We start from the raw sequence: 24,865 nt of genomic DNA on the forward strand, positions 1-24,865 counted from the left end.
CTTTCCGTAGACCTCGGAGTTTTTGTGCGTCTTGTCGACTGTTTTTGAATCTTTTCATCGACCAAATCTGCAGTAAACACTCCACCTCCGCATCACACCAACGTGAACCTTTCACCGTCATTGTTGTCGTTGTTAAATGTCCGCGCATGGTCCCTCCTTCTATTTTCTACGTCCGAACAGGCGCACATCAATCACAACAGAACCGCTGTAGGCCTCGTGCTCCTGCTCGTACAAGTGCGCGCGCTCATGCTCGTACATGTGCAAAAGCGCTCTACAAAAGCCCACCTCTCTCAGGCGTGCCGTGGACGGCCCGCTGGCCGCAGTTATGCGCAGAGCGGTTGCACTCACACTGGTCAAACGCACAAGGCTTTAGCCAAAAAAACGGTTTCGGCCCGGTGCGGAAGGACAGTGTGAGTGCGCCCTGAAACTGAGTCCGACCAGATGTGTCCAGATAGGGCCAACACCTGCAGACGGTGTACGAGTGTTGACAAAGGCAAGTTTAAGGAAGTTTAACAATGAAGGTTAATTGTACTATTTTCAACATTTTATCAATGTTACTTCCTTAAACAGTCATTATTAGTCTGGTTATACAGACCAGTTATCCTGGAAATAACATCCATTTTGGACAATTACTGCAAAAACAGATGATGTCCAGCACCGTAGTTTAGTGCCAACACAGGAAGTGGTATTCCCTGTACAGACGGAAACATTAAAAGACAACAAAGAGAATGGAACATTTCGCTCTATCCCATTTTTAACTCTCTCTCCTTGTTTGCTTTGTGCTTTCTGCTTGCATGAATTGTTTTCTGCAGTTACCTGTGAGGCTGCTAGGAGGTCCCAACTGAACACCGGCTTCGTCAAGGTGATCGGTAAACGCAGAACAACAACTGTCCCACCCCCAACAACGACAACAACAACAACTGTCCCACCCTCAACAACTACAACAACAACTGTCCCACCCCCAACAACGACAACAACAACAACTGTCCCACCCCCAACAACTACAACAACAACAACAACTGTCCCACCCCCAACAACTACAACAACAACTGTCCCACCCCCAACAACTACAACAACAACTGTCCCACCCCCAACAACTACAACTACAACAACTCCCCCAACAACAACAACAACAACTGTCCCATCCCCAACAACTACAACAACTCCCCCAACAACTACAACAACTCCCCCACCCCCATCAACTACAACAACAACTGTCCCACCCCCATCATCTACAACAACAACAACTCCCCCAACAACTACAACAACAACAACTGTCCCACCCCTAACAGCAACAGCCAAACCAACGCCTAATGTCTCAAACCGACCCCCTAATACTACAACAACTACCCCACCAACAATGACTGACAAAACAATTATCCCGTCCCCTAACAAGACAGAGACCGTTCAAGAAAACAGACAAAAGCGTGAGACTGACACAAGCAGCGAGGAGGAGGACTCCGAGAGCGAGGAAGACTCAGAGATCAATGAAGACTCAGAGATCGATGAAGACTCAGAGATCGATGAAGACTCAGAGATCGATGAAGACTCAGAGATCAATGAAGACTCAGAGATCGATGAAGACTCAGAGATCGATGAAGACTCAGAGATCGATGAAGACTCAGAGATCAATGAAGACTCAGAGATCGATGAAGACTCAGAGATCGATGAAGACTCAGAGATCGATGAAGACTCAGAGATCAATGAAGACTCAGAGAGCGATGAAGACTCAGAGAGCGATGAGGGGGACAGCGAAGATGAAGAAGGGGAGATTGAAGAGGTCGAGGAAGGTGGGAAACGTAAGAAACGATCCATGGGTAACTTGAAGCCCAAGAAAATGGTTTCATGGCCTGACAAGAAGCCCGGCAAGAAGCCCGACAAGAAGCCTGACAAGAAACCTGACAAGAAGTCTGACAAGAAGTCCAAAGAGAAGAAGACTTCTCTGTCTTTTGGCTTTTACGGTCTCTTCCAGCTGTCTGACAAGTTATTCTGTGACTCCGGTTATATCCCGTCCAAAAACAAGTGCAACACAGCCTGCAGAGGTAAGTCTTTGGACCAGAGATGTACAGAGATAATAATCATTTAAAGTGAATATTTTGCAGACTAATAAGTGATCCTTTTTTCCCCTGAAGCCTTCACCGATGACGACATAACGGATGATATCAAATGCATTGTGGAGACTCGATACTGGCGGTAAGTTTTAAGTGATACTTCATCCACACACACCCAACACCTCTGTATGTGCATTAACACGTGTTCCTCTTGTGTTCGTGACGAAAAGACAATACGAAAAAAAAATATTGATGTCCTTGACCTGTAAGAACAGCTCAACAGCTTTTATTGTGAAATGTAATAACAGAAGCACATACCAGTTCCACTCATAATTTCACAATAAAAGCCCTAGACTGCGTTAAGGGGTCTTAACGCTTTCGCTTTTGTTTATTTCATATATTATCAAATCTTTGGATGGAGGAAAACGTTCTTCTGCAAACGATAAAATGCAGAACGAAAGAAAACAGAAAGAACCAGAACTTTCACCCCCAAAAAATACACTACAGACTAAACTGTGGGCTTGTTGAAGCGTTACACCCCTACTGTAAATACTGTATTCAACCAGATACGATACTAAACAGACGTGAAGTGCAGGTATTGAAGATGAATTAAACTGTGAGGGACCACGTGCTGCTTAATGACAAACTAATAAACTGATGTTTTAATAAGTTATTTCACATTTTCTCCCCATTTTAACAGGACTTTACTGAGGAAGGCCTCTCCCCAATGCAGGAGACAGAGCCTTACTTTCTTCAACGAATGTCCAGCTTCCAGTTAATTTACTAAGCAGCAGAGCATCACACTACAGCACTACTGTAAATGTAATGTGATCTTTGAACTGCATGGTTATCTCCCAAACTCTGCAAAGTGTTTGAAATAATCAGTGAGATTTCTTTGATAAAGTGATTTTGTTTCAGTTCTTTTGTGGTCACCAAAAATCACCAGAACTTGAAGTTTAACTGTCAACGTATGTCAGTACTTTGAATTGTTTTGGGTGATGTTGTTTTAACCACTTTGAACTTCATCCACTTTAAAGTGATTATTTCATGATGAGAAGCTTCTGCATTGAGTGATCTTTCAATAAACTTTTAATCTTACCGCATGGAGGTGCTTTTTATTGTAACGTTGATCAAAGTTAGATACTTTCTGATCAGAATACTCGACTACGAACACTAAACATTATCAATTAAGTGAAGGTGTAAATACAGGTGTAAATACAGAAAAGCCGCCACATTATTGGCGTCCAGGCAGAGGCAGCAGTTTGCCGTCCTGTCTATGAGAAACCGAGGTGTAATATAAAGTTCACTTTCTGGGATAGGCGTAAACATGTGACGTGAAGCACAACGTGTGACGTTCGACATCTGCATCGGAAGACTTTAGCCCTGTAACACCAGTTTAATTTTCAACAATAAGAAACTGAGAAGCTCCTTTGCGTTGAAAGGAGCCAGTTGAGGTGGTTCAGGATCATCTGGTAAGGATGAACCCTGGGCGCCTCCCTAGGGAGGTGTTCCAGGCACGTCCAGCTGGGAGGAGGCCTCGGGGAAGACCCAGGACCAGGTGGAGAGATTAGATCTCCACACTGGCCTGGGAACGCCTCAGGATCCCCCAGTTAGAGCTGGTTAATGTGGCCCGGGAAAGGGAAGTTTGGGGTCCCCTGCTGGAGCTGCTGCAAAAATACAGCAAGACTACAACTGAGTGTAGAAATTTACATATGTGGCTTTTTGGTTGTTTAATTATTTGTATTAAATTTACATTTTTATTGTTTTTTTTCCACTAACGCCTGTTTTGGTTCCGCAAGAACACTTGTCTGTGCTAGTGAGTATTAGAGAGAGGTCAGAATTTAAAAATGTCTGTGTGAAATATATGTGATCTTATGTTTGACTCGTACGGAGGGGAGGTATTGTACGCATTTATGCCTGAAGGTAATATGATATAGTTTGAGTGGGTTGTGGATTGAGGCAGGTGTGAGTTTGAACAAACAAACTCTGGGCTGTGGGTCGAACAACAGTTCACGTCATCGACAACTCTGGACAATGTGCCGGGCAGACGCAAAACTCTATTTACATGGAAATCGAGCCGCCAATATGTGTAGGGTCAAAGCCGGCACGTCGGGGGGCTAAATCAGCAGCATGCGGACCACACAGGCAATATGACAGCCTGATTGCCGGCCTGCTGTCCAACAAAACACCTCATCTATCTACCTATCTGCTGCATCATTAAATACTGTTTCCCACTTTTAAAGGTCTGTTATTGTTAGTAAATAATACTGGATTGCACAGTGAAATGTAGTTGTAGCCCCCTTCTGTACACACACAGCATCCCATTATTAAGTCGATGAAGGAAAGAAGAAAAACATTAAATATGTAAACATGAAGAGCGTCTGTGTGTGCAGGTGTACAGCGTGTTACCTGCGTGCCCTTTATCTGACGTAATCACTTCAGTGTCTGAACAAAGACATCAAGTGTTTGAGGTCGAAAATGATTTATTGAATGAGTCAGAATGTGACTGCCAACCAGTCTGATAGCCTCGCTCAAAGTGCTTTGACAGAAAAGTAGCACATACAGATCTATGCACATAGAACAAACAATCAAAACAAACAATCAACAAAGCAAGATAAGAGATAGGCCGCAGAACAGTAGAATGATTGATGAATAACTAAAAAGCAAATGGATTAAATAGATAATAGGCTGAAAAGAGAGTGAAAAAACAATAATAAGTCATTCATTCATCTTCAACCTCTTGTCCCTGCCGGGGTCGCCGGGGGCTGGAGCCGATCCCAGCTGACATCGGGCGTGAGGCGGGGTCCACCCTGGCAGGACGCCAGTCTATCACAGGACACATAGAGACGAACAGAGACAGACAACCATTCACACCTACGGGTGATTTAGAGTCATCAATGAACCGAACACCTGCACGTCTTTGGACTGTGGGAGGAAACCGGAGAACCCGGAGAAAACCCACGCAGACACGGGGACAACATGCAAACTCCACACAGAAGGGCCCCAGCCGGGATTCAAACCAGGAACCCTCTCGCTGTGAGGCAACAGTGCTAACCACCACACCACCGTGACGCCCAATAATAACACAACATCACATAAAAGCAATAGTCTATAAAAAAAAAGATGTGCTTTAAAAGAAGTCACTGATTCAGCGAGCCGTATTTACTCGTGGGGGAGGCCCCGAAGTTGGGGAGTCACCTCTGGTTTTGAGTTTTGGAGTCCTGAGGCGTTATCAGGTGAAATATGTATAAAACAGATGTGTGGGAGGATGCACCGCCTCTGTAAGATCAGACAGTGCTCGTGACGAGAAACTATGCTCACACCTGCAGCTGTGACTTTACCTGCTTATCCTTAAAGTGACCTCATCACTTCAGTGTCTGAACAAAGAGCTCCAGTGTTCAGGGCTGAAAATGATGGACGTCATGAGTCTGCAGAATGTGACAGCTAGCCAGTCTTACTTCCTTAACATTAAATATAACATGTTAATTATTTTTACTACACTTTGTTTTTTGTCTTAAGATCTAAGATGAGATAATACCTCATTTGCATATGTCAACATAACATTTCAGTAATGTCTTTTAGCTTAAAAAGGGATGTCCCAGTGTGTTTAATACACACCTCTCGATGCAACTTAGGTCGCAATCACACTGTCCATCTGTACCGTGTCCCAGGACGTTTCACGGCAAAAGTCTAGTTCTTTTGACCACTGTGAGCGCAACCGTACCGCACCTAGGAGCGGCACGCTTGCAGCCCACGGCCCGTTTGGGAGAGGTGCACGTCCAGCTGGGAGGAGGCCTCGGCAAAGACCCAGGACCACGTGGAGAGTTTGATCTCCACACTGGCCTGGGAACGCCTCAGGATCCCCCAGTTAGAGCTGGTTAATGTGACCCGGGAAAGGGAAGTTTGGGGTCCCCTGCTAAAGCTGCTGCCCCTGAGACCTGATCCAGGATCAGAGGCTGAAGATGAGATGAGATGATGCCTTTACTCACATGGCAAGGTATACTGTTCATTCATTCCACAGTAGGATCCATTTAGGGTACCTGCAGATACGTTCAGCCCAGGTATCAGATTGGATCGGGAAAAACTGGATGGAGCGTGCAGGGCCTGGTCACCTAGGGGTGGCTCTGGGCTCCTCCTGCATCTCACCCGACACCTGAACTGTTTGTTGCCCCACTTCCACATCAAGCTTTTCAATTTGGCCTGGTGGCTTTTCAGGCCATGCTGTTTTTTGCCGAGTTTGCCAAGAACACAAGCGGCACTTAATCATTTTCCTTAAGCATAGGTCACTGCCTGTATGTCAGTCCTGTCCATCCTCCCCCTCTCAGCTCAACCCCAGTGGGTATAACTCGTTCGGGGCTTTCCGTAGCTTGTTCGGGCACTCCTTGGCGGGAGCTCCAATTTGGGGTGCTAACCCTGGTAGCCGCTGATTTCACCAGATTGAACTGGTTTTATTACACAGCTCTCGATGCAGATTAAGAAATACAGCATCTTCAATGATACGAAATTGTCACAAGAGTAAAAACTGTGCCAACTCAACCTGTTCTTCCACACATAGAAAGAACACCTGGACACATGAAACTGTGGTAACGCTAAACTTGTGCGATTGTGTTGCTTTGTTGTTGCTGTAATTTAATACAGAAGTCCACAAAAGCTAAATGTCACGTTCAGGTGTTGGGTGAACGGTCTGATACAAAAATGTAATCCGCGTTTGCTTAGTCATGGTCACGATGACTGAAAGTTTTCCTATTTCTTCATGTCAAAAACCACGCTTCGTAAAACTAGTGGAACAGGTCGGTCAGCAGGAGGAACTCATGATATATAAACCCAGACGTTTCTGTCCGCGGACACAGAACAAACAACATTTATACTGCAGCAACAACGCGGTGAGAAAAACCTCCTTTTTGTTTTAATTATTATATTATAATTAGATTTGTATTGCCTTATTGTCCGTGCTGTTTTTGTGATTTTGTATGATAGTTATATTTGATATATTTATATTTAATTCACTCATTTGTTTTGTTGTTTTACTTTGATTGAAGCTGGAAAACAACAGATATATGACTCTCCAGTGTATATCAGGATACAGCATGTTCTCTGCTAATTCAATAAATACAGCGTCTAAATGAAATAACCACATGGTAAAGCCGTTTTTCTAAACTCCTGTGTGAAATTAATACGTTAACAAATGAAAAATATTGAGAATTTTTCTCATTTTACAAAAACCTTGTTAGTGATTTTGATCCAGTGAGGTTGCACTTTGTTGATGGATGATTGTTAGTTGTTGTCCCATGTCGCTCATGTTGTTGTGTACTCCATCTCTAGTATCTCAATTATCAGCTCTTTGTTATCATCATTATTGTGCGTTTTACTGTTGTTTTTGCTGCAAATTGCGCTCCGGGGACAATAAAGATCTCTTGACTCTTGACTTGACTTGATAATATAAACTATCTAACAATAATAAACATTTCACAAAATTAAGTTAACCTGTGGCTACACGGTGGTGTGGTGGTTAGCACTGTCGCCTCACAGCGAGAGGGTTCCAGGTTTAAATCCCAACTGGGGTCCTTCTGTGTGGAGTTTGCATGTTGTCCCCGTGTCTGCGTGGGTTTTCTCCGGGTTCTCCGGTTTCCTCCCACAGTCCAAAGACGTGCAGGTGTTCGGTTCATTGATGACTCTAAATCACCCGTAGGTGTGAATGGTTGTCTGTCTCTGTTCGTCTCTATGTGTCCTGTGATAGACTGGCGTCCTGTCCAGGGTGGACCCCGCCTCACGGGGATCGACTCCAGCCCCCCATGATAACGACAGGGACAAGCGGTTGAAGATGAATGAATGACTGAAGTTAACCTGTTATCATAAATTAAGATGACGTAATTGCGTATCATGACAGTGTTATACTGTAGGAGAGCAATGCTAAATATGTGAAGTACTTTTAAAGCTGAATACATTCATAGTAAACTAACAGTCAGTTTTCTAAATGACCAGGAACGACACAAGTGCTTCACATCTATAATTTCATTGGGAAATTCTGTGAATAACTCAAATTAATTAATGAAAACCAATTGAAATTGTCACTTTATGCTGTGTACACCTTGTATTTTATGACTGTTTGTGTATTAATAGTGTGAATAATTGAAAGGCACATGGTGTCTCTTATTAACATTACTCTTCCTGATGATGACATGCAAATTGTTTACAGTAAAATGAGACATTTTACCATTTGAGCAACAAAAAAAACCCAATCAAATTGTTTTTAAATAATTGTTTTGTGGAATTCTTCTGCAAATGTGGGATTTTTTAGGGACGTGACACCAATTATTATGAATATACTTCAAGTTAAATTAAGTGTGTACAACTTTTAAGACGCATTAATATTAAGAAAAGGTGCTCGGTTCATTTTCCAGTTTAATTCCTTTTTCTATTCTAAAGTTTTCACAGAGGGCTTTGTTCATGTAGCCTTGACTATACAATGACATTTATGATTTATTTGTTTTACGACTGTTGTGATGTGACAAAAAGAGATATCTGTAAAATCCTCTGACTCTTTTTTTACTTGACTTTTATATTTGATATCAGGATTAGCGCATCCCACTGAAGGTATATCACTTGATCAAAAAAACTTGTTTAATTTTAATTAATTATGTTTAATTTGAATGTTTATTTGCAGAGGAACAAGTATGAAGTATTAACCAATACTACACACCACAGCAAAACAACAAAACAACAATAAATGTAAATAAAATGTATATTTTCAGCACAACCTTCCAAAAATAATTTTAAAAAATCAAACTGTTCTTTTTCTTTCCATCCATCTGCTTCTGACTGTTGTAAGCCGTTCTCACCCCTAGAGGACGCTGTTTACTGTCAACTCAGCCGAACACTGAAGCACTTAACCTAATCCAGTCTCCTTTAAACGTTTAAATTTCTCCCACAGACGGTGCTGACATGAAGCTGGGCCTGCTGGTGGTGTTGGCCGTGGTGGTTCTGGTGCCAAGCCTGTCCGAGGGCCGATTCGTCTCCAAATGCGAGCTGAGAGATAAGCTGAGGGAGGCGATCGTCCTGCCCTACTACCTTCAAAGACACAGGGAAAGAATCGTGGCGATAGGTGAGGTTCATAAAAGGTTATGAGGGTTAGAAAAGTCAACGCATGACCTCCAGAGTCACAAAACGGGGTCATGGCTGGACCCTGTCCTGTATGGTAAATGTGCTTAATTACTGTCACTAGTTGGAGAGTTTTTGGCTAAAGTTACAGGAACAAAGGAAGTGGCGTTCCCTATCCAGACCACCACAGAGACAAATGGATTGTATTCCTAATGTCTTCTTTATACATTTTGAAAGTTAAAGTTTCTTCTAGTCAGACAAGTAAGTTGTATGGTAAGGATGTCCTCTTACCTTTTCTTAGCTGACAGTTTCGACTGTACTCCAGAAGGTAGAGGACATCCTTACCATACAACTAACTTGTCTGACTAGAAGAAACTTTACCTTTCACCACAGAGACAGATTTAAAGGACACAAAGAGAATAGAACATTTCACTCAATCCCATTTTTAACTCTCTCCTTGTTTGCTTTGTGCTTGCATGTATTGTTTGCTGCAGTTACTTGTTCGGCTGCTAGGAGGTCCCGTCTGAACACCGGCCTGGTCAAGGTGATCGGTAAACGCAGACCTATAACAACCCCACCCCCAACAACTGCAACAACCCCACCCACAACAACTACAACAACCCCACCCCCAACAACTACAACTACTACAACAACAACCCCCCCAACAACTGCAACCACTCCCCCAACAACGACAACAACAACCCCCCCGACAACTACAACAACTCTCCCAACAACTACAACTACTACGACAACAACTCCCCCGACTACTACAACAACAAATCCCCCAACAACGACAACAACTCCCCCAACAACAACAACCCAACCCCCAACAACGACAACAACTCCCCCGACTACTACAACAACAACTCCCCCAACAACAACAACCCAACCCCCAACAACGACGACAACTACAACAACCCCACCCACAACAACTACAACAACTCCCCCAACAACCACAACAACAACTCCCCCAACAACTGCAACAACAACTCCCCTAACAACAACAACAACTCCCCCAATAACTACAACAACAACAACCCAGACAAGTACAACTCCCCCACCAACAACACCCCCAACCACTACAACAACGGCTCTCCCACCCCCAACAACTAAAACAGCAACTACCCCAACATCAACAAGTACAACAACTACCCCAACATCAACAACTACCCTACCCCCTACTGAGACGACGACCACACGAGCAGGCGAAAGACGAAAGCGTGAGGCTGTAGCAAGCAGCGAGGAGGTGGACATTAGCCTGGAGGAACTGCTGAACAAGACAGAAGAAGGTCAGACACTGGATGATGACGGAATGGGCGATGAGGACTCGGAGAGCGATGAGGACTCGGAGAGCGATGAGGACTCGGAGAGCGATGAGGACTCGGAGAGCGATGAGGACTCAGAGAGCGATGAGGACTCAGAGAGCGATGAGGACAGTGAAGATGAAGTTGAGGAAGGTGGGAAACGTAAGAAACGATCCAAGGGTAAAAGAAAGCCCAAAAAGAAGAAGACTTCTCTGTCTTTTGGCTTTTACGGTCTCTTCCAGCTGTCTGACAAGTTTTTCTGTGACTCCGGTTATGGGCCGTCCAAAAACAAGTGCGATACAGCCTGCGGGGGTAAGTCTTTGGACCAGAGATGTACAGAGATAATAATCATTTAAAGTGAATATTTGCATGTTAATAACTGTTCCTCATTTTCCTGAAGCCTTCACCGATGACGACATAACGGATGATATCAAATGCATCGTGGAGACTCGATACTGGTGGTAAGTTTCAAGTGATACTTCATCCACACACACCCCACACCTCTGTATGTGCATCAACACGCGTGCAGACTAAAATAGGAACAGTTGCCTATTTCAGTGTCAAGCACACAATAATGTCAAGCTACAATTAAAGGTTGAATGCGTAGAATGAGCAAAACACCGCCATCTAGTGTCTCAAGATCGTCGTCGCAAGAACAAAAAATAACTCCAGCAGTCGGGTTGCCAGGTTGGTCAGACGTGGCCCAGTAGCCTACAGGAGACCGGAGTCTGTTTGAGCCTGTTTGAACCCGTCCCCTCCAGAAAATCACAGCATCAAAACAAGGATTAGAGGAGTTTGACTGACAGTTAGCGTTAGCGTTAGCCGTTAGCGTTAGCCATTCCAGCGAAGTGCAGATGAAAGTGATGTTAGCATCAAGGAGCAGCGTAGCCATGTGGGCGTGCTTTTAATGGCGTTTCTCTCCTTTCTCTCAGTCCATGGAGTGAATGCTCGGCCTATAGTGACACATTTCACTCTGTGCCAGCCCACAGTAGCTGCACCCAACAACAGACAGGACAGAAAGTCATTGTCATTAGTCAAAAAAAGGTTTATAAAAACATTAATTCAGACTAAATATATATTTTTTATGGAAAAGCAATACTTTAATTCTGTGTTGTTGCATTATTATTGTATTGTTTTTAAAAATATATATTTATTTATTAAGATTCTACATATTCAACCTTTACCAGTAATCTATTTCAAATGCATATAATACACATATGATACGTTATGAATCAAAATTATGCAAAACCGTCAATAAACCGACAATATAATGTGGAGGTCTGTGGAGAGGACACGTGGAGGGGAAAATACATTTCAGGATGCAAATACAACAGGGTCCTTACATTTCAAAATAAAAGCCCCAGACTGCATAACTGGTAGGAATATTTGCAGGTGAGCATGTTGCACTTTACTCGTCTCGCGTGTAAAAGCCTTAACGCTTTCAAAAGAACATACTGAAGAATATTAGTAGATACGTTTTTCTACAAACTATGAAATTCAGAAAGAACATTTGAAACGGTTGTTTTTCATTTCCCTAATGTGCAAAGAAACAACAACTGTGGGTTTGTTGAAGCGTTACACCCCTACTGTAAATACTGTATTCAGCCAAGATAGTAAACATATGTGAAGTTCAGCATCCGTGAGGAACTCGGAGTAGAGCCGCTGCTCCTTTGTGTTGAAAGGAGCCAGTTGAGGTGGTTCAGGATCATCTGGTAAGGATGAACCCTGGGCGCCTCCCTAGGGAGGTGTTCCAGGCACGTCCAGCTGGGAGGAGGCCTCGGGGAAGACCCAGGACCAGGTGGAGAGATTAGATCTCCACACTGGCCTGGGAACGCCTCAGGATCCCCCAGTTAGAGCTGGTTAATGTGGCCCGGGAAAGGGAAGTTTGGGGTCCCTGCTGGAGCTGCTGCCCCTGAGACCTGATCCAGGATAAGAGGCTGAAGATGAGATGAGATGGGACCATGTGTTGCTTACTGACAAACTAATAAACTGATGTTTTAATAAGTTGTTTCACATTTTCTCCCCATCTGAACAGGACTTTACTGAGGAAGGCCTCTACCCGGTGTTGGAAACAGAGCTTTAAATTCTTCAGAGGATGTCCAGCATCCGGTTCATTTTACTAACGAGCAGAGCATCACACTACAGCACTACTGTAAATGTAATGTGACCTTTGAACTGCGTTGGCTATCTCCCAAACTCTGTGAAGCATTTTAACAAATAATCAGTGAGATTTCTTTGATGAAGTGATTTTGTTTCAGTTCTTTTGTGGTTGAATTTACCCCCAAAATCACCAGAACTTGACATTTAACTGTCAATGTATGTCATGATTTGAATAGTCAGGAAAAACATGTAAAGTGATTATTTTCTCTTCTCCAGGATCTTTCAATAAACTTCCTATAGCATGGTTTGTGTTTGAGAACATGTTATTATTGTAACTGACTGATACTTTAGAAAGTAAGATGCTTTCTGATCAGATGACTCTGAGGGCGCCCTCCCACTGTGCCTCCGTCCCGTGCCCCGTGCTTTAGGGTCCTTGTCCCCCCCTCCAGGCCCGTTTGTACTCACACTACCTGGGCCTCGGAGAATGCTTCTTGCTGCCTATACGTCATCACGCCGTAACATGTCACAAGCATTGATGACGTCATGGCGATGCGTGGCTTTGTTTCCAGATCTTTCCGTAGACCTCGGAGTTTTTGTGCATCTTGTCGACTGTTTTTGAATCTTTTCATCGACCAAATCTGCAGTAAACACTCCACCTCCGCATCACACCAACGTGAACCTTTCACCGCCATTGTTTGAAATGTCCGCGCATGGTCCCTCCTTCTTTTTTCTACGTCCCAACAGGCGCACAGGAAATTACCTCAGAACCGCCGTAGGCCTCGTGCTCGTACATGTGCGCACGCTCGTGCTCGTACATGTGCAAACGTGCTTTACAAAAGCCCACCTCTCCCAAACGGGCCGTGGACGGCAAGCGTGCTGCTCCTAGACGTGGTACGGTTGCACTCACACTGGTCAAAGGAACCAGACTTTAGCCGTGAAACCTGGGCAAGGTACGGATGGACAGTGTGAGTGCGCCCTAATACGTCTACTATCACAGTCACAATCATGAACGCTCTGACAGGCCACATGGCTCTCTTCACGTACTACCCATTGCAGAATTTTAACATTTTCAGGGTTCCAACACTTTTTACATTTCAAAATTCGAGACTTCTCAGGATTTTTCAGTCAATATTAAACATCAGAATACCAATTATTGACGCTTAATCTGTAAAATCTGCATACGGCTTAAAATGGCCGCCTCCCCGATGTTGGAGAAGTGGATTTCAAGCTTAGTTTGCATCTTTTTTTCCCACTTGGTTTCCTTAATCAACCATCTTTTTTATAGTGCCTTATTTGATGAGTTTATTTTCTGAAATAGACCCTGGGACGATTTTAAGACCCAGAATTTCACTGTAAGGTACATTGTGAGTTCACTGGTTATAAACTTCTAGCTGACTTTTTAGTTCATGAAAGTATACTTTGGAGTATACAACTGTACAAGTTCACTTACAGGTAAATCTGGATGAAAAAGTATAAACCAAGTTTATTTAGACTTTTACGTATACTCGTATCAGCATACTTGTATCATCTGATACATATATAAAGCATAAACTGTAAGTGTACTGTCTTATTTCTAGTTTAAACAAAGTACACTAACAGCAATAATAGAGGTGAGGATTTTAAAACAACAATCACAGTTTTCGTGTTAAAAGTTTAAAAAGCCCCTTTTTTGAAAAGGTGTTTACTGAAACAGAGACTTTGTGTTCTCCTGCTCACCTTTCACGGTTCTGTTTCGCTGTTCTTTGTATTGTTGTTTCCTTTGTTGGGCGTAACATGATACCTACACTCAGGGGAACTAATGTCCTCATATTCAAACGCACGCACAGTGAATTCACTGCCGGTGCTGACACCCGAAACTCTGAAATCATAAATGTCTGACGATGACTTGAGGAGATAAACTGTCTCACCTATTTTGGGGTTTTAGTCTCGGGGCCAGATCTTTTCAGCAGAAACGAAGGCGTAACCCGTAAACGAGAAGAGCTGTTTTCAAGTCGACGGATCATTTACGCCTTCGACCTCGTTAGAGCTCAGAGACCAAAGGCTAACTGTGAGATTTGGCACAATAAAGCGCGCTTTCTCAGTCCCGTTTCCAGGCACCATGGGAGCGGCCTTTATCTGAGGGGAACAAAAGAAGCACCTCCTCTGTGATTCGCCAACAGCGCATCTGCAGACGGTATATATCTCACGTTGTGTGTTTTTGGTAGAGTCTGGAGTCAAGATGAGGGCGCTCGTGGTGTTTCTTGTGTTGGTGCTGGGCTGCAGTGTGACTACGCAGAACAAATGTGATCTGAAGGACGCCCTGATGATGGTGTTTGAAAGCCTGCCGGAGGAGGTGCAGGAGAAAGGACTGACGTTGAACTTGGCGGCAAAAAGTAAGTGGGTTCTAACTTTTTATTGGAAACACTGAAGCTCGCTCAGGGTATCTGCAGGTTTTTTAAGACCTTTTTAATGCGAACTTGAATGAAATTTAAGAAAACACAATAAGTATAGGCCAGGGACGTCAAATTCAGTTACCTCAGAGGGCCAAAAAAACAAATTTGCTACAAGCCGAGGGCCGAACTGGTTCAAAGTTTATTAAAACATATTAAAATGATGCATATAACCTATTGAACCAAGACCTAACACAGTGAACCGTATTTTATTTAATGATTAAATGAATAATCCAATATTTTTGTATGGCTCTGTCAGTAATTTTCCAACAGGCTCACAGACAAAAACAAACTTGTCCTGTACATTAAATGAATAAAGCAAGATTTTCTTATGACTTTAGTAATTTCAAGGAAACATTTTCAACAGCAAACAGCAAGAAAGAAAATCAAATGTGTTCCTTAATATCCAGATAAAGACACACTCGATTATAAACTACGCGTGATAATAGTGAACCGTTACTCAAATAGTGACGTCCCCAACGAGTACTCGGGGACTCCAGTGATCGTGCCCATCCCAACTATGTATGCATCAGAAGTAGATGTGTGGTTGGTCGTCAACGCTCAGAGCAAGAGCAAAGACACATGAATGGACTGCCACGCAGAATCCTGCAAATGTTGAGGTGAACGCTCACTCACTTTTGCAGGCGCGGAATTGCACGCGCCACAGAGTCCACGTCACTCCTCCTTCACTTTATTACAAATATAATTATAAATGTATTCATATAGCCCAGGGACATCCTGCATTACAATGCCCGATAGAGACTGTCCTTTGACTCCCCATTTTAATATCAAAGCACGTAACGACGGTACAGCCAGTCCAGTTTGAGAGGAAATACTACGCTCTTGGGACTGTGAATACTTCACAGCATATTTAATACGCCCAGAGTATATGAAAATGTATTTCTCTTTCCTCTCCCCTGCCCGCAGTTGTGTGTCACGTGGAGCTGGCGTCAGGCTTTAACATGAGTGCGGTGAATCAGCTGGTTCACGGGATGGGAGACAACAAACGGAGGAAGAGGAGCGCAGGAGGCGGCGGCTTTTTTGGCCTCGCCGAGTTTGAGAGCCCTTCAACCACAAATCAGCCACGCACCCGGGCGCGACGGCACGCCAAGCCTCCACCCCAGGATGAGGAGGTCTGGACGCTATACGGTCTTTTCCAGCTCAGCAATCACCTGGCCTGCAGCGACGGCCAGACACCGTCACCCAACATCTGTGAGATGGACTGCAACAGTGAGTTTACTTTGTGTTTGATTTAATGTATTTTCCGCACTATACGCGCACCTAAAAACCTTCAAATGTCTCAAAAGCCGACAGTGCGCCTTATAATCCGGTGCTCCTTATATATGGACCAATATTGAGCCACAACAGGTCTCCAACTACGGTGAGCAGCCGCCGACTCTATTTTCCCCAGTAGAAGAAGTAACGCGCGGTGCATGTTGAGATATACGACTGCGTGAAGCGTGCCGTTTCATTTCCATGTGTGTGTTTGTGTAAAGAGCCCAAAATGGCTCCTGTTAAGAGACACGCTTACGACGCAGAGTTTACACTCAAGGCCATTAGTCACGCAGTAGAACACGGGAATAGAGCAGCAGCCAGAGAGTTGAACATGAACCAATCAATGGTGCCGAAGTGGAGGAAGCAACAAGACGACCTGCGCCAAGTAAAGAAAACTAAACAGAGTTTAGAGGGAACAGAGCGAGACGGCTGCAGCTGGAGGACAAACTCCAACAGTGGGTTGTTGAACAGAGAGCAGCGAGTAGAAGAGTCCGTACAATCACTATTCCACTGAAGGCAACAGCGCTAGCACGCCAACTTAACATCAATGAATTTAGAGCCGTTCCTTAACGTAACCCCAGCCTCGACTGTAGCGTCTGTGCTATGATCTTATATATGAAAAAAGTTTCAAAACAAGCCATTCGTTGAAGGTGCGCCTTATAGTGCGGAAAATACGGTACATCTACAGCCAAACGAATGTTTTCATTACCGGTTAATCTATTGATCATTTTCTCCATTAACAGAATAGTTGTTTGGTCAAAAAATGTTGATCAAAGCCTAAGATGGTGCCCTCAATATCTTGTTTTGTCCATAACTCAAAGATATTCATTGGACGGCAAGAAACCAGAAAGTATTCACATTTAAAAAGCTCTCAAAGCGATTATCGATTATAAAAATAGTTGACAATTAATTGAATAGCTGAAAACTAATCGGTTAATCGTTGCAGCATCATGTCATCGTCACTGTCACAGTTGTAAAGCTGCGTGAAAAAAGAAGAGTTCTCCTGTTTTTTGCTCAGATTTGTCCACTGGAGTGTTTTTTATAGTGAAGGTGAGCAGCCTCCGACTCTATTTTCCCCGTAGAAGAAGAAACGCGCGGTGCATGTTGAGATATACGACTGCGTGAAGCGTGCCGTTTCATTTCCATGTGTGTGTTTGTGTAAAGAGCCCAAAATGGCTCCTGTTAAGAGACACGCTTACGACGCAGAGTTTACACTCAAGGCCATTAGTCACGCAGTAGAACACGGGAACAGAGCAGCAGCCAGAGAGTTTAACATGAACCAATCAATGGTGTCGAAGTGGAGGAAGCAACAAGACGACCTGCGCCAAGTTAAGAAAACTAAACAGAGAGCCGACTCTACAGCAGGATTCAGATCATTTACTCAACTAAAAGTACTGTAAAAAATACTACGTTCCCAGGACCAGTGTGGAGATCTAATCTCTCCACCTGGTCCTGGGTCTTCCCCGAGGCCTCCTCCCAGCTGGACGTGCCTGGAACACCTCCCTAGGGAGGCGCCCAGGGCTCATCCTTACCAGATGATCCTGAACCACCTCAACTGGCTCCTTTCAACGCAAAGGAGCAGCGGCTCTACTCCGAGTTCCTCACGGATGCTGAACTTCTCCCCCTCTCTCTAAGGGAGACTCCAGACCCCCTCCTGAGGAAACACAGTTCACACGCTTGGACCTGGACCTGGTTCTTTGGGTCCTGACCCAGCTTTCATGACCACAGGTGAGGGTAGGAACCAGGACTGAGCGGTAGATCCAGAGCTTTGTCTTCCTCAGCTCTCTTTTCGTCACAACGGTGCGGTAGAGCGACTGCACCACCGCCCCGTGGGCTAAATAAAGCTGTCAGATAAAGTGAAGTAGAAGTAGAAGTAAATTAAAAGAGTCTACAGTAAATAAATGTCCTGCTCATACAGGAACAACAGCTCGCTCTACTCTTCTTCTTCTTCTCTTTCCTCTGGAGAAGTAAAGGTTAAAACATTTTGCGTCTTCGCCTCAAACCCGTGAATCTGTTTTCTTTTTAGAATTGGTCGACGACGACATAACCGACGACATCGGGTGCCTGTTGAAGATCGTGACAAATGTTCTGTAAGTTCTTTTTACTCTTATTGTTTCAAAAGAAGCTCAGTCAGAAAAACCTTATCATGCTGCTAAACCCTTCAATTTACTGTTCTCCTCCACAGGGAAAACGGTTTCATGGCGGCCCACGAGATGATAAGAATGTAAGTTAAACATCTCTACGTAGTCTTTAAGCTGCACGCATTGCTTTTGGTTTTAAATGCAATGATTTACTGAATAATTCTCATTTAATCGTGACATTTGAGTCGTTGCTCTTTTCTGTTTGTCTGCAGGATCAGACTCGTCTTCCAGGAGGAGTGCAGATACAAGAACGCTTCAGAGTACTTTGCAGAATGCGGTTAACGTAAATGTATTTATTGCCATAACTGGAAGGATTCACTTTCTCTCACACGAGCGGAGATTTACGACGATAATAAAGTGAAGATATAGATAATCCAAAAGACAAATGATGGAATAATGTCCTCCAGATGTGCACGTAAATAAAGACGATTGAAAGACTACAGCGCTCGTGCTCTTTTACGAGGTTAAATTCAATTACTCGAGCACTTTAAAGGTTCATTTCAAAGGTTTTCCAACACTTTACAGTTGTGCTACATGACACATTTCTATAAATACATGTACATATTGAAAATGATCATTTCACCCTTGTTTTTTCCATTAAAATCACGTTAAACGAGATGGTATAACGCTATAAACAAAAATGTTTTGTAACACCAGAAGAATAAGATATTGTTCTGACTGAAATGTGCAATTTCAAGCATTTTCAAGCATTTTATCCAAAAATTAAAGCACTTTTTAAACCTTGAAAATATTTTCAAGGACTTCAAGCATCTGTACGACCCCAGAAATTAAATCAATTGTTTCTTTTACTATTATTTACTATTCACATTACTTAAAGTCACATATGTAAGGGAAAGTACAAAAATGAATGGGGAAACCCTTACCAGGTTTATTAAAGTAATATCCTTCTTTAAAACTAAAAATAAGAGTTGACTTTAAGTCTACTTTTAATGTACTTATATATTTATATACTTACTCAGGATATACTTAAGTATACTTGGCTTATACTGAGAAGTAAAAAGAAAAGTCTAAGTTTACCTGGGACCCAGTAGAGTACAGTATACTACTCTGGTTAAACATTTACAACAATGGTTTATGTATAACTCCATGATGGCATCGTCGGTCAGTGACCTTCAGCACTCACTGGATCGGTTCGCAGTCGAGTGTGAAACGGCCGGGATGAGGATCAGCACCTCTAAATCTGAGGCCGTGGCTCTCAGCAGGAAACCGGTGGATTGTTATTCCAGGTAGGGAATGAGTCCTGACCCCAAGTGAAGGAGTTCAAGTACCTCGGGATCATGTTCACGAGTGAGGGGACGATGGAGCGTGAGTTTGGCCGGAGAATCGGAGCAGTGGGGGCGGAGCTGCAGTCGCATCCTGATATTTCAATATTAGACCAAGCAATGATGATGAACACATGATCCATGTTGTTTACAGCCATTTCACTGAACTCAAAATGTTATCGATTAAGAGACGCCATACGTGACTCCTTTAAAACTGCGTTTATTGATGTTTGGACACTGAAGGGCAGAAGAACTCCAAAACAACACACAGACATCCAGCAGACACAGAGCGACATTCATCTGATCGAGTCCAACATCCACTGTCCTGAGCCTGTGTGGGAGCTTTTACTTAGGGCGCACTCCCACTGTGCCTCCGTCCCGTGCCCCGTGCTTTAGGGTCCTTGTCCCCCCTCCAGGCCCGTTTGTACTCACACTACCTGGGCCTCGGAGAATGCTTCTTGCTGCCTATACGTCATCACGCCGTAACACGCATTGATGATGTCATGGCGATGCGTGGCTTTGTTTCCAGATCTTTCCGTAGACCTCGGAGTTTTTGTGCGTCTTGTCGACTGTTTTTGAATCTTTTCATCGACCTAATCTGCAGTACACACTCCACCTCCGCATCACACCAACGTGAACCTTTCACCGTCATTGTTTGAAATGTCCGCGCATGGTCCCTCCTTCTTTTTTCTACGTCCCAACAGGAGCACAGGAAATGACCTCAGAACCGCCGTAGGCCTCGTACTCGAACACGTGCGCACGCTTTTTGCTCGTACATGTGCAAACGTGCTTTACAAAAGCCCACCTCTCCCAAACGGGCCGTGGACGGCAAGCGTGCCGCAGCTAGGCGCGGTGCGGTTGCACTCACACTGGTCAAAGAACTAGACTTGACCCGTGGAACCTGTTTGGGCACGGTACGGACGGACAGTGTGAGTGCGCTCTAAGTCTGTCTGATTAGTCCTCATCTCAGGACTGTGTGGGCGTGTACAGATTGTAAAGGGTTGACATCGCCCCGAGTCTCCACCTAGTTTTGTTTTGTGTTTATGATTCTGTATGGTATGTGGAGCGAGAACACAAAAGGAAATGCATTCCTGGATAGAAACGCCACCGCAGGGAGGGGAGAAAGTGTGTTGTTCACCATCCAGTGTTATGAAATAAGTGCATGAAGCATCTCGCCTAACCTAAACCAATCCTACTCCTCGTGTTTAAAGGTTGAATATGGAGACTGAGCAGAACATGCCATCTAGTGTCTCTAGATGGAAGTCGCAACAACAAAAAATTATTCAAGCAGTCGGGTTCACATATTCGTTGCCAAGTAGCTACAGGAGACCGGAGTCTGTTTGAGCCTGTTTGAACCCGTCCTCTCCGGCAAATCGCACCATAAAAACAAGGATTAGAGGAGTTTGACTGACAGTTAGCGTTAGCCGTTCCAGCTAAGTAAACATGAAAGTGGTGTTAGCGATCAAGGAGAAGCGTAGCCATGTGGGCGTGCGTTTGAATGGCGTTCCTCTCCTTTCTCTCAGTCCATGGAGTGAATGCTCGGCCTATAGTGACTCTGGTTGTTGCCCGTCTCCGCTCACTCAGCTGCTGGGACAAAGAACGCCCCCTTCACTGAGGCTCCCAAGCAGCTGCAGGATTGGCTAACTCCATTTCCCCCAGTGCCAGCCTACAGTAGCTGCACCCAACAACAGACAACCCTGGCAACCAGCAACGCCCAACACTATTGGCTGCTACCATGGAAACGCAACAGGACAGAAAGTCGTTGTCAAACCCATCAAACATTTAAAAGATTCATTCAGACTAAATTAATTTTTTTGTGGAAAAGCAAAACTTTCATTCTGTACCCGGTTGGATTCGTAATTTAGCGCCCTGGCAGGTGTTGTACAGGGGATTAAGTATAAAACATCTGCCTGCTGCTGCTGCTGGAAATGAGGTTGGTTAGAGCGCTCGGACTGAACCAAAACTACGAGTTAAAAGAGGCTAAAAAGCTCTGTAGAGCTGCAGAGTTGAATGATAATTACATACAGCAAATACACAACAACAACGTTATAAAAACACAGAATATTGGGGTTATAGAGTCTTTTTACACTGCAGCATTGACGCCTTATCACACATATCGACCGCTGGCCTTCAGCTCTGGACACAGCTTGGCCTCCAGGTCTTCAATCTTTATCGACTCCGCGTCTTTGGAGCTGGTGAGGCTAGCGGCCCGGGTGATCTTGGTGAGCGTTTCCTCGTAGGGCGGAGGTAGATAGACCATGACGAAGACCCCGTCCGATCCATCGGAGCTGGTGCTGGTGTGGCGCTCTGCGTTCCTGGTCAGGGAGGAGAGGAACTCAGCGTTACCCTCTGCGTCCTGGAGGTCCAGAGCGATGATGTTGGCCAGGGTCAGTTTGCTGCGGGAACACCGGCGGTAGACCAAACCAACCAGGAGAACCAGCAGGAGGACGGAGACGACCGGGATAGAGACGTAGAGCGCCAGCTCCATCTTTCTGTCCTCTCCCACGGCCAACTCATTCCAGTTGGAACCCTAAAGATCAACACGGAGGAGTTAACGACATATTTGTCGACCTGTAAGGGTCAAAAGATCACTATGGAGTCATCATTTTACTGCAGTGAGGCGGTGTTTGTGCTTCTAATCAACCCTTCAGCAACTGCAAAGCTTTAAAAAACATTCTGTGATTAAACAACTTTATCATTTTCGTTCAAGACAAATGTTCCGACAGCCTTGGATTTCAATTAAACGCTTCAGAGTGATCCTCTGTGAGAACGAACAGCAGCAGCTGTAGATCTGCAGACGACTCATTGCGTATTAAAACTCAGAGTCTGTGTTTGATCCAGACAAAAAGCACGAGACAACATATGGCTCAGACTGTCCCAAATTCCTCCCCGTCTCAGTTTTTCTAGCAATTAGTTAATGCTGCCTGGATGACCCAGCAGCACCCGGCTGACTCTGGTCCTCTGTGCTTTTAATTCTCAATCCGTGAGAGTGTGACTCCGCGGCCCTCAGTGCAAAGTGTTGCTGTCCTAAAAAGTCTGACACTCAATATGAGGCTTAAAGGACTCTACACTTCATTGCATCTCCTCTTTAGGTCCTCTGTTAATGATAAATCAGAACTAAGCACCATTACATTTCAAACTTTTAGAACAAAAAGAACTCCAATACGCAAATGTAATACATGTTATGTATGCAGAACATTTCATAAACTGACATGTTCTTGTATGGATTATACATTTATTGGCATATACGCCTCAACATGTTCCTAAATCTTACAAAACAGCGACCAGAAGTGAACCACAAGACGTGAGCGACTGGAAGTGGAGTGCGACGGTTACGTTTAGGCACCAAAACTACTGTTACGTGACGGATTTAGGCAAAAAAAGGAAGGTGATGGTTAGGGTTAGGCATTAAAACGACTTTGTTAGGAATAAACAAAAAGGCTGGGGTTTGGCTCATTAGTTCTGGGACATGAACCCCCCCCCGACGCACCTGTTTGTCTTTCGTAAAACATTGAGAACAAAAAAGTCTGATTATTTGCTTTATAAATCTACTTCGGCGACACAAAAGTATAAAATGAATAGTCTCATAAGGCTGCAGCAGTAAAAAGTAACTTCATTTAAGTTGTGAGAAAAGCAGAAACACAATATGAAAGGGAAACTTTTCCTCTTATTTTCATAATTACATATATTTTCAGACTCTACACACCTGCTTCTCCAGTGTCGGAGGGGATCCTGTCACCCAGTCGTACGAGCCTCTGCCTGCAGGTCCAAACCTCATCCAGCTGCTCTCCAGAAGCATCCGCATGATGCTCAGGTGATGGAGGGGATGGAGGTGATGGAGGCGGCGTGGACGGACGGATGGACGGACGGAGAAATGTGTTTGTAGAGTAAATAGATGCTGATCAACTAAAGCGTCCAGTTGTTGATCCGGTGGAGTAAACAGAGCAGAGAGCAGCGGAGGGGAGGGTCGTTGGTCCAGGAGGAGGAGGGAGGGATGAGGTTTGATGGGAGTGGAGTTAAGCAGCTGCTCACATGGAGACACATGCAGCAGAGCAACAGGATTCAGGCCAATGATGGGATTTAGAGCCATGCAGCTGCCCTATATCATGTGTGTGTGTGTGCGTGTGCGTGTGCGTGTGTGTGTGTGTGTCAGTGATGCTCGTGACAGAAAAAGGCAGGAGGCTCCTCCTCTTCACATCAAATCTCACGTGGAGAACAATTGAGTAATAAAAACACACTGATTGTGAAAATTACACAGCTGTTAAATATGTGTGTGTGTGTGTGTGTGTGTGTGTGTGTGTGTGTGTGTGTGTGTGTGTGTGTGTGTGTGTGTGTGTGTGTGTGTGTGTGTGTGTGTGTGTGTGTGTCTCCCAGTGGTCAATAACAAATATGACAAAGATACGCTTAAATGACTAAAAATAGATGCAAAACCACCACAAAAAGATGCAAAATGACTAAAAATAGATGCAAAACCACCACAAAAAGATGCAAAATGACTAAAAATAGATGCAAAACCACCACAAAAAGATGCAAAATGACTAAAAATAGATGCAAAACCAGCACAAAAAGATGCAAAATGACTAAAAATAGATGCAAAACCACCACAAAAAGATGCAAAATGACTAAAAATAGATGAAAAACCAGCACAAAAAGATGCAAAATGACTAAAAATAGATGCAAAACCACCAGAAAAAGATGCAAAATGACTAAAAATAGATGCAAAACCACCACAAAAAGATGCAAAATGACTAAAAATAGATGCAAAACCACCACAAAAAGATGCAAAATGACTAAAAATAGATGCAAAACCACCACTTAAATGTGGCCCAACGGTTGCTCTATCTCTTTCTACATATTTATGATTTTATTTTTCCTTTTTAATAATCAATCAAAGTTAATCTGAGCTCAGAGAGACAGACTAACTGGGCAGATGGATTCTCTCTGACCAGTTTTCAGAGAGTCATCAAACTAAAACAACCATGTTATACTCGATTACAGCGAGGTCGGAGATAAACTCGCCCACGCTGCGGACGATGAGCCTGTCTGGGTTCAGCTCTGGGCTTTCTGACCCACAATAGAACAAAAACACTGCTGTTGGGGAAACTACAAATAACCTGAGTTTGTTTTTGTGTGATTTTTCAGGCTTTGACACAGGAAATCTGAATTATCCATTTATAATCTGTG

At 44.0% G+C, this 24,865-nt stretch overlaps 3 protein-coding genes across 3 annotated transcripts; 2 read left to right on the forward strand and 1 right to left on the reverse strand.

The window, feature by feature from the left end:
• The first annotated feature begins 6,911 nt into the window (after positions 1-6,911).
• LOC310954630 (uncharacterized protein) lies at positions 6,912-12,806 on the forward strand. The gene is made up of 5 exons (XM_083924214.1): positions 6,912-6,934; positions 8,983-9,153; positions 9,644-10,765; positions 10,854-10,914; positions 12,489-12,806. Exons 2-5 carry the CDS (start codon positions 8,994-8,996, stop codon positions 12,574-12,576), a joined length of 1,431 nt encoding a protein of 476 aa, XP_083780340.1. The 5' UTR covers positions 6,912-6,934; positions 8,983-8,993; the 3' UTR covers positions 12,577-12,806.
• Positions 12,807-14,771: 1,965 nt separating this feature from the next.
• On the forward strand, positions 14,772-18,807 carry LOC310953310 (lysozyme C, milk isozyme-like; the record flags this gene model as incomplete). Its single annotated transcript, XM_083922305.1, has 5 exons — positions 14,772-14,925; positions 15,910-16,212; positions 18,284-18,347; positions 18,443-18,481; positions 18,611-18,807. The coding sequence occupies 5 exons, from the start codon at positions 14,772-14,774 to the stop codon at positions 18,678-18,680; spliced, it is 630 nt and encodes a 209-aa protein (XP_083778431.1). The 3' UTR covers positions 18,681-18,807.
• A 2,981-nt stretch (positions 18,808-21,788) lies between these two features.
• smim28 (small integral membrane protein 28) lies at positions 21,789-23,486 on the reverse strand (the record flags this gene model as incomplete). Its single annotated transcript, XM_083932437.1, has 2 exons — positions 21,789-22,211; positions 23,388-23,486. 2 exons carry the CDS (start codon positions 23,484-23,486, stop codon positions 21,789-21,791), a joined length of 522 nt encoding a protein of 173 aa, XP_083788563.1.
• Between the last annotated feature and the right edge of the window lie 1,379 nt (positions 23,487-24,865).

This window comes from Echiichthys vipera (genome assembly GCF_963691815.1).
Source record: "Echiichthys vipera genome assembly, chromosome: 2".
NCBI classification, from domain to species: domain Eukaryota; kingdom Metazoa; phylum Chordata; class Actinopteri; order Perciformes; family Trachinidae; genus Echiichthys; species Echiichthys vipera.

Excerpts from the sequence above, each read along its gene's own strand:
- LOC310954630 (XM_083924214.1), top strand. The coding sequence starts at position 8,994 with ATGAAGCTGGGCCTGCTGGTGGTGTTGGCCGTGGTGGTTCTGGTGCCA. Across the intron at positions 9,154-9,643 it reads GGAAAGAATCGTGGCGATAG|TTACTTGTTCGGCTGCTAGG; the intron begins GTGAGGTTCATA and ends TGTTTGCTGCAG. Across the intron at positions 10,915-12,488 it reads GTGGAGACTCGATACTGGTG|GACTTTACTGAGGAAGGCCT; the intron begins GTAAGTTTCAAG and ends CCATCTGAACAG.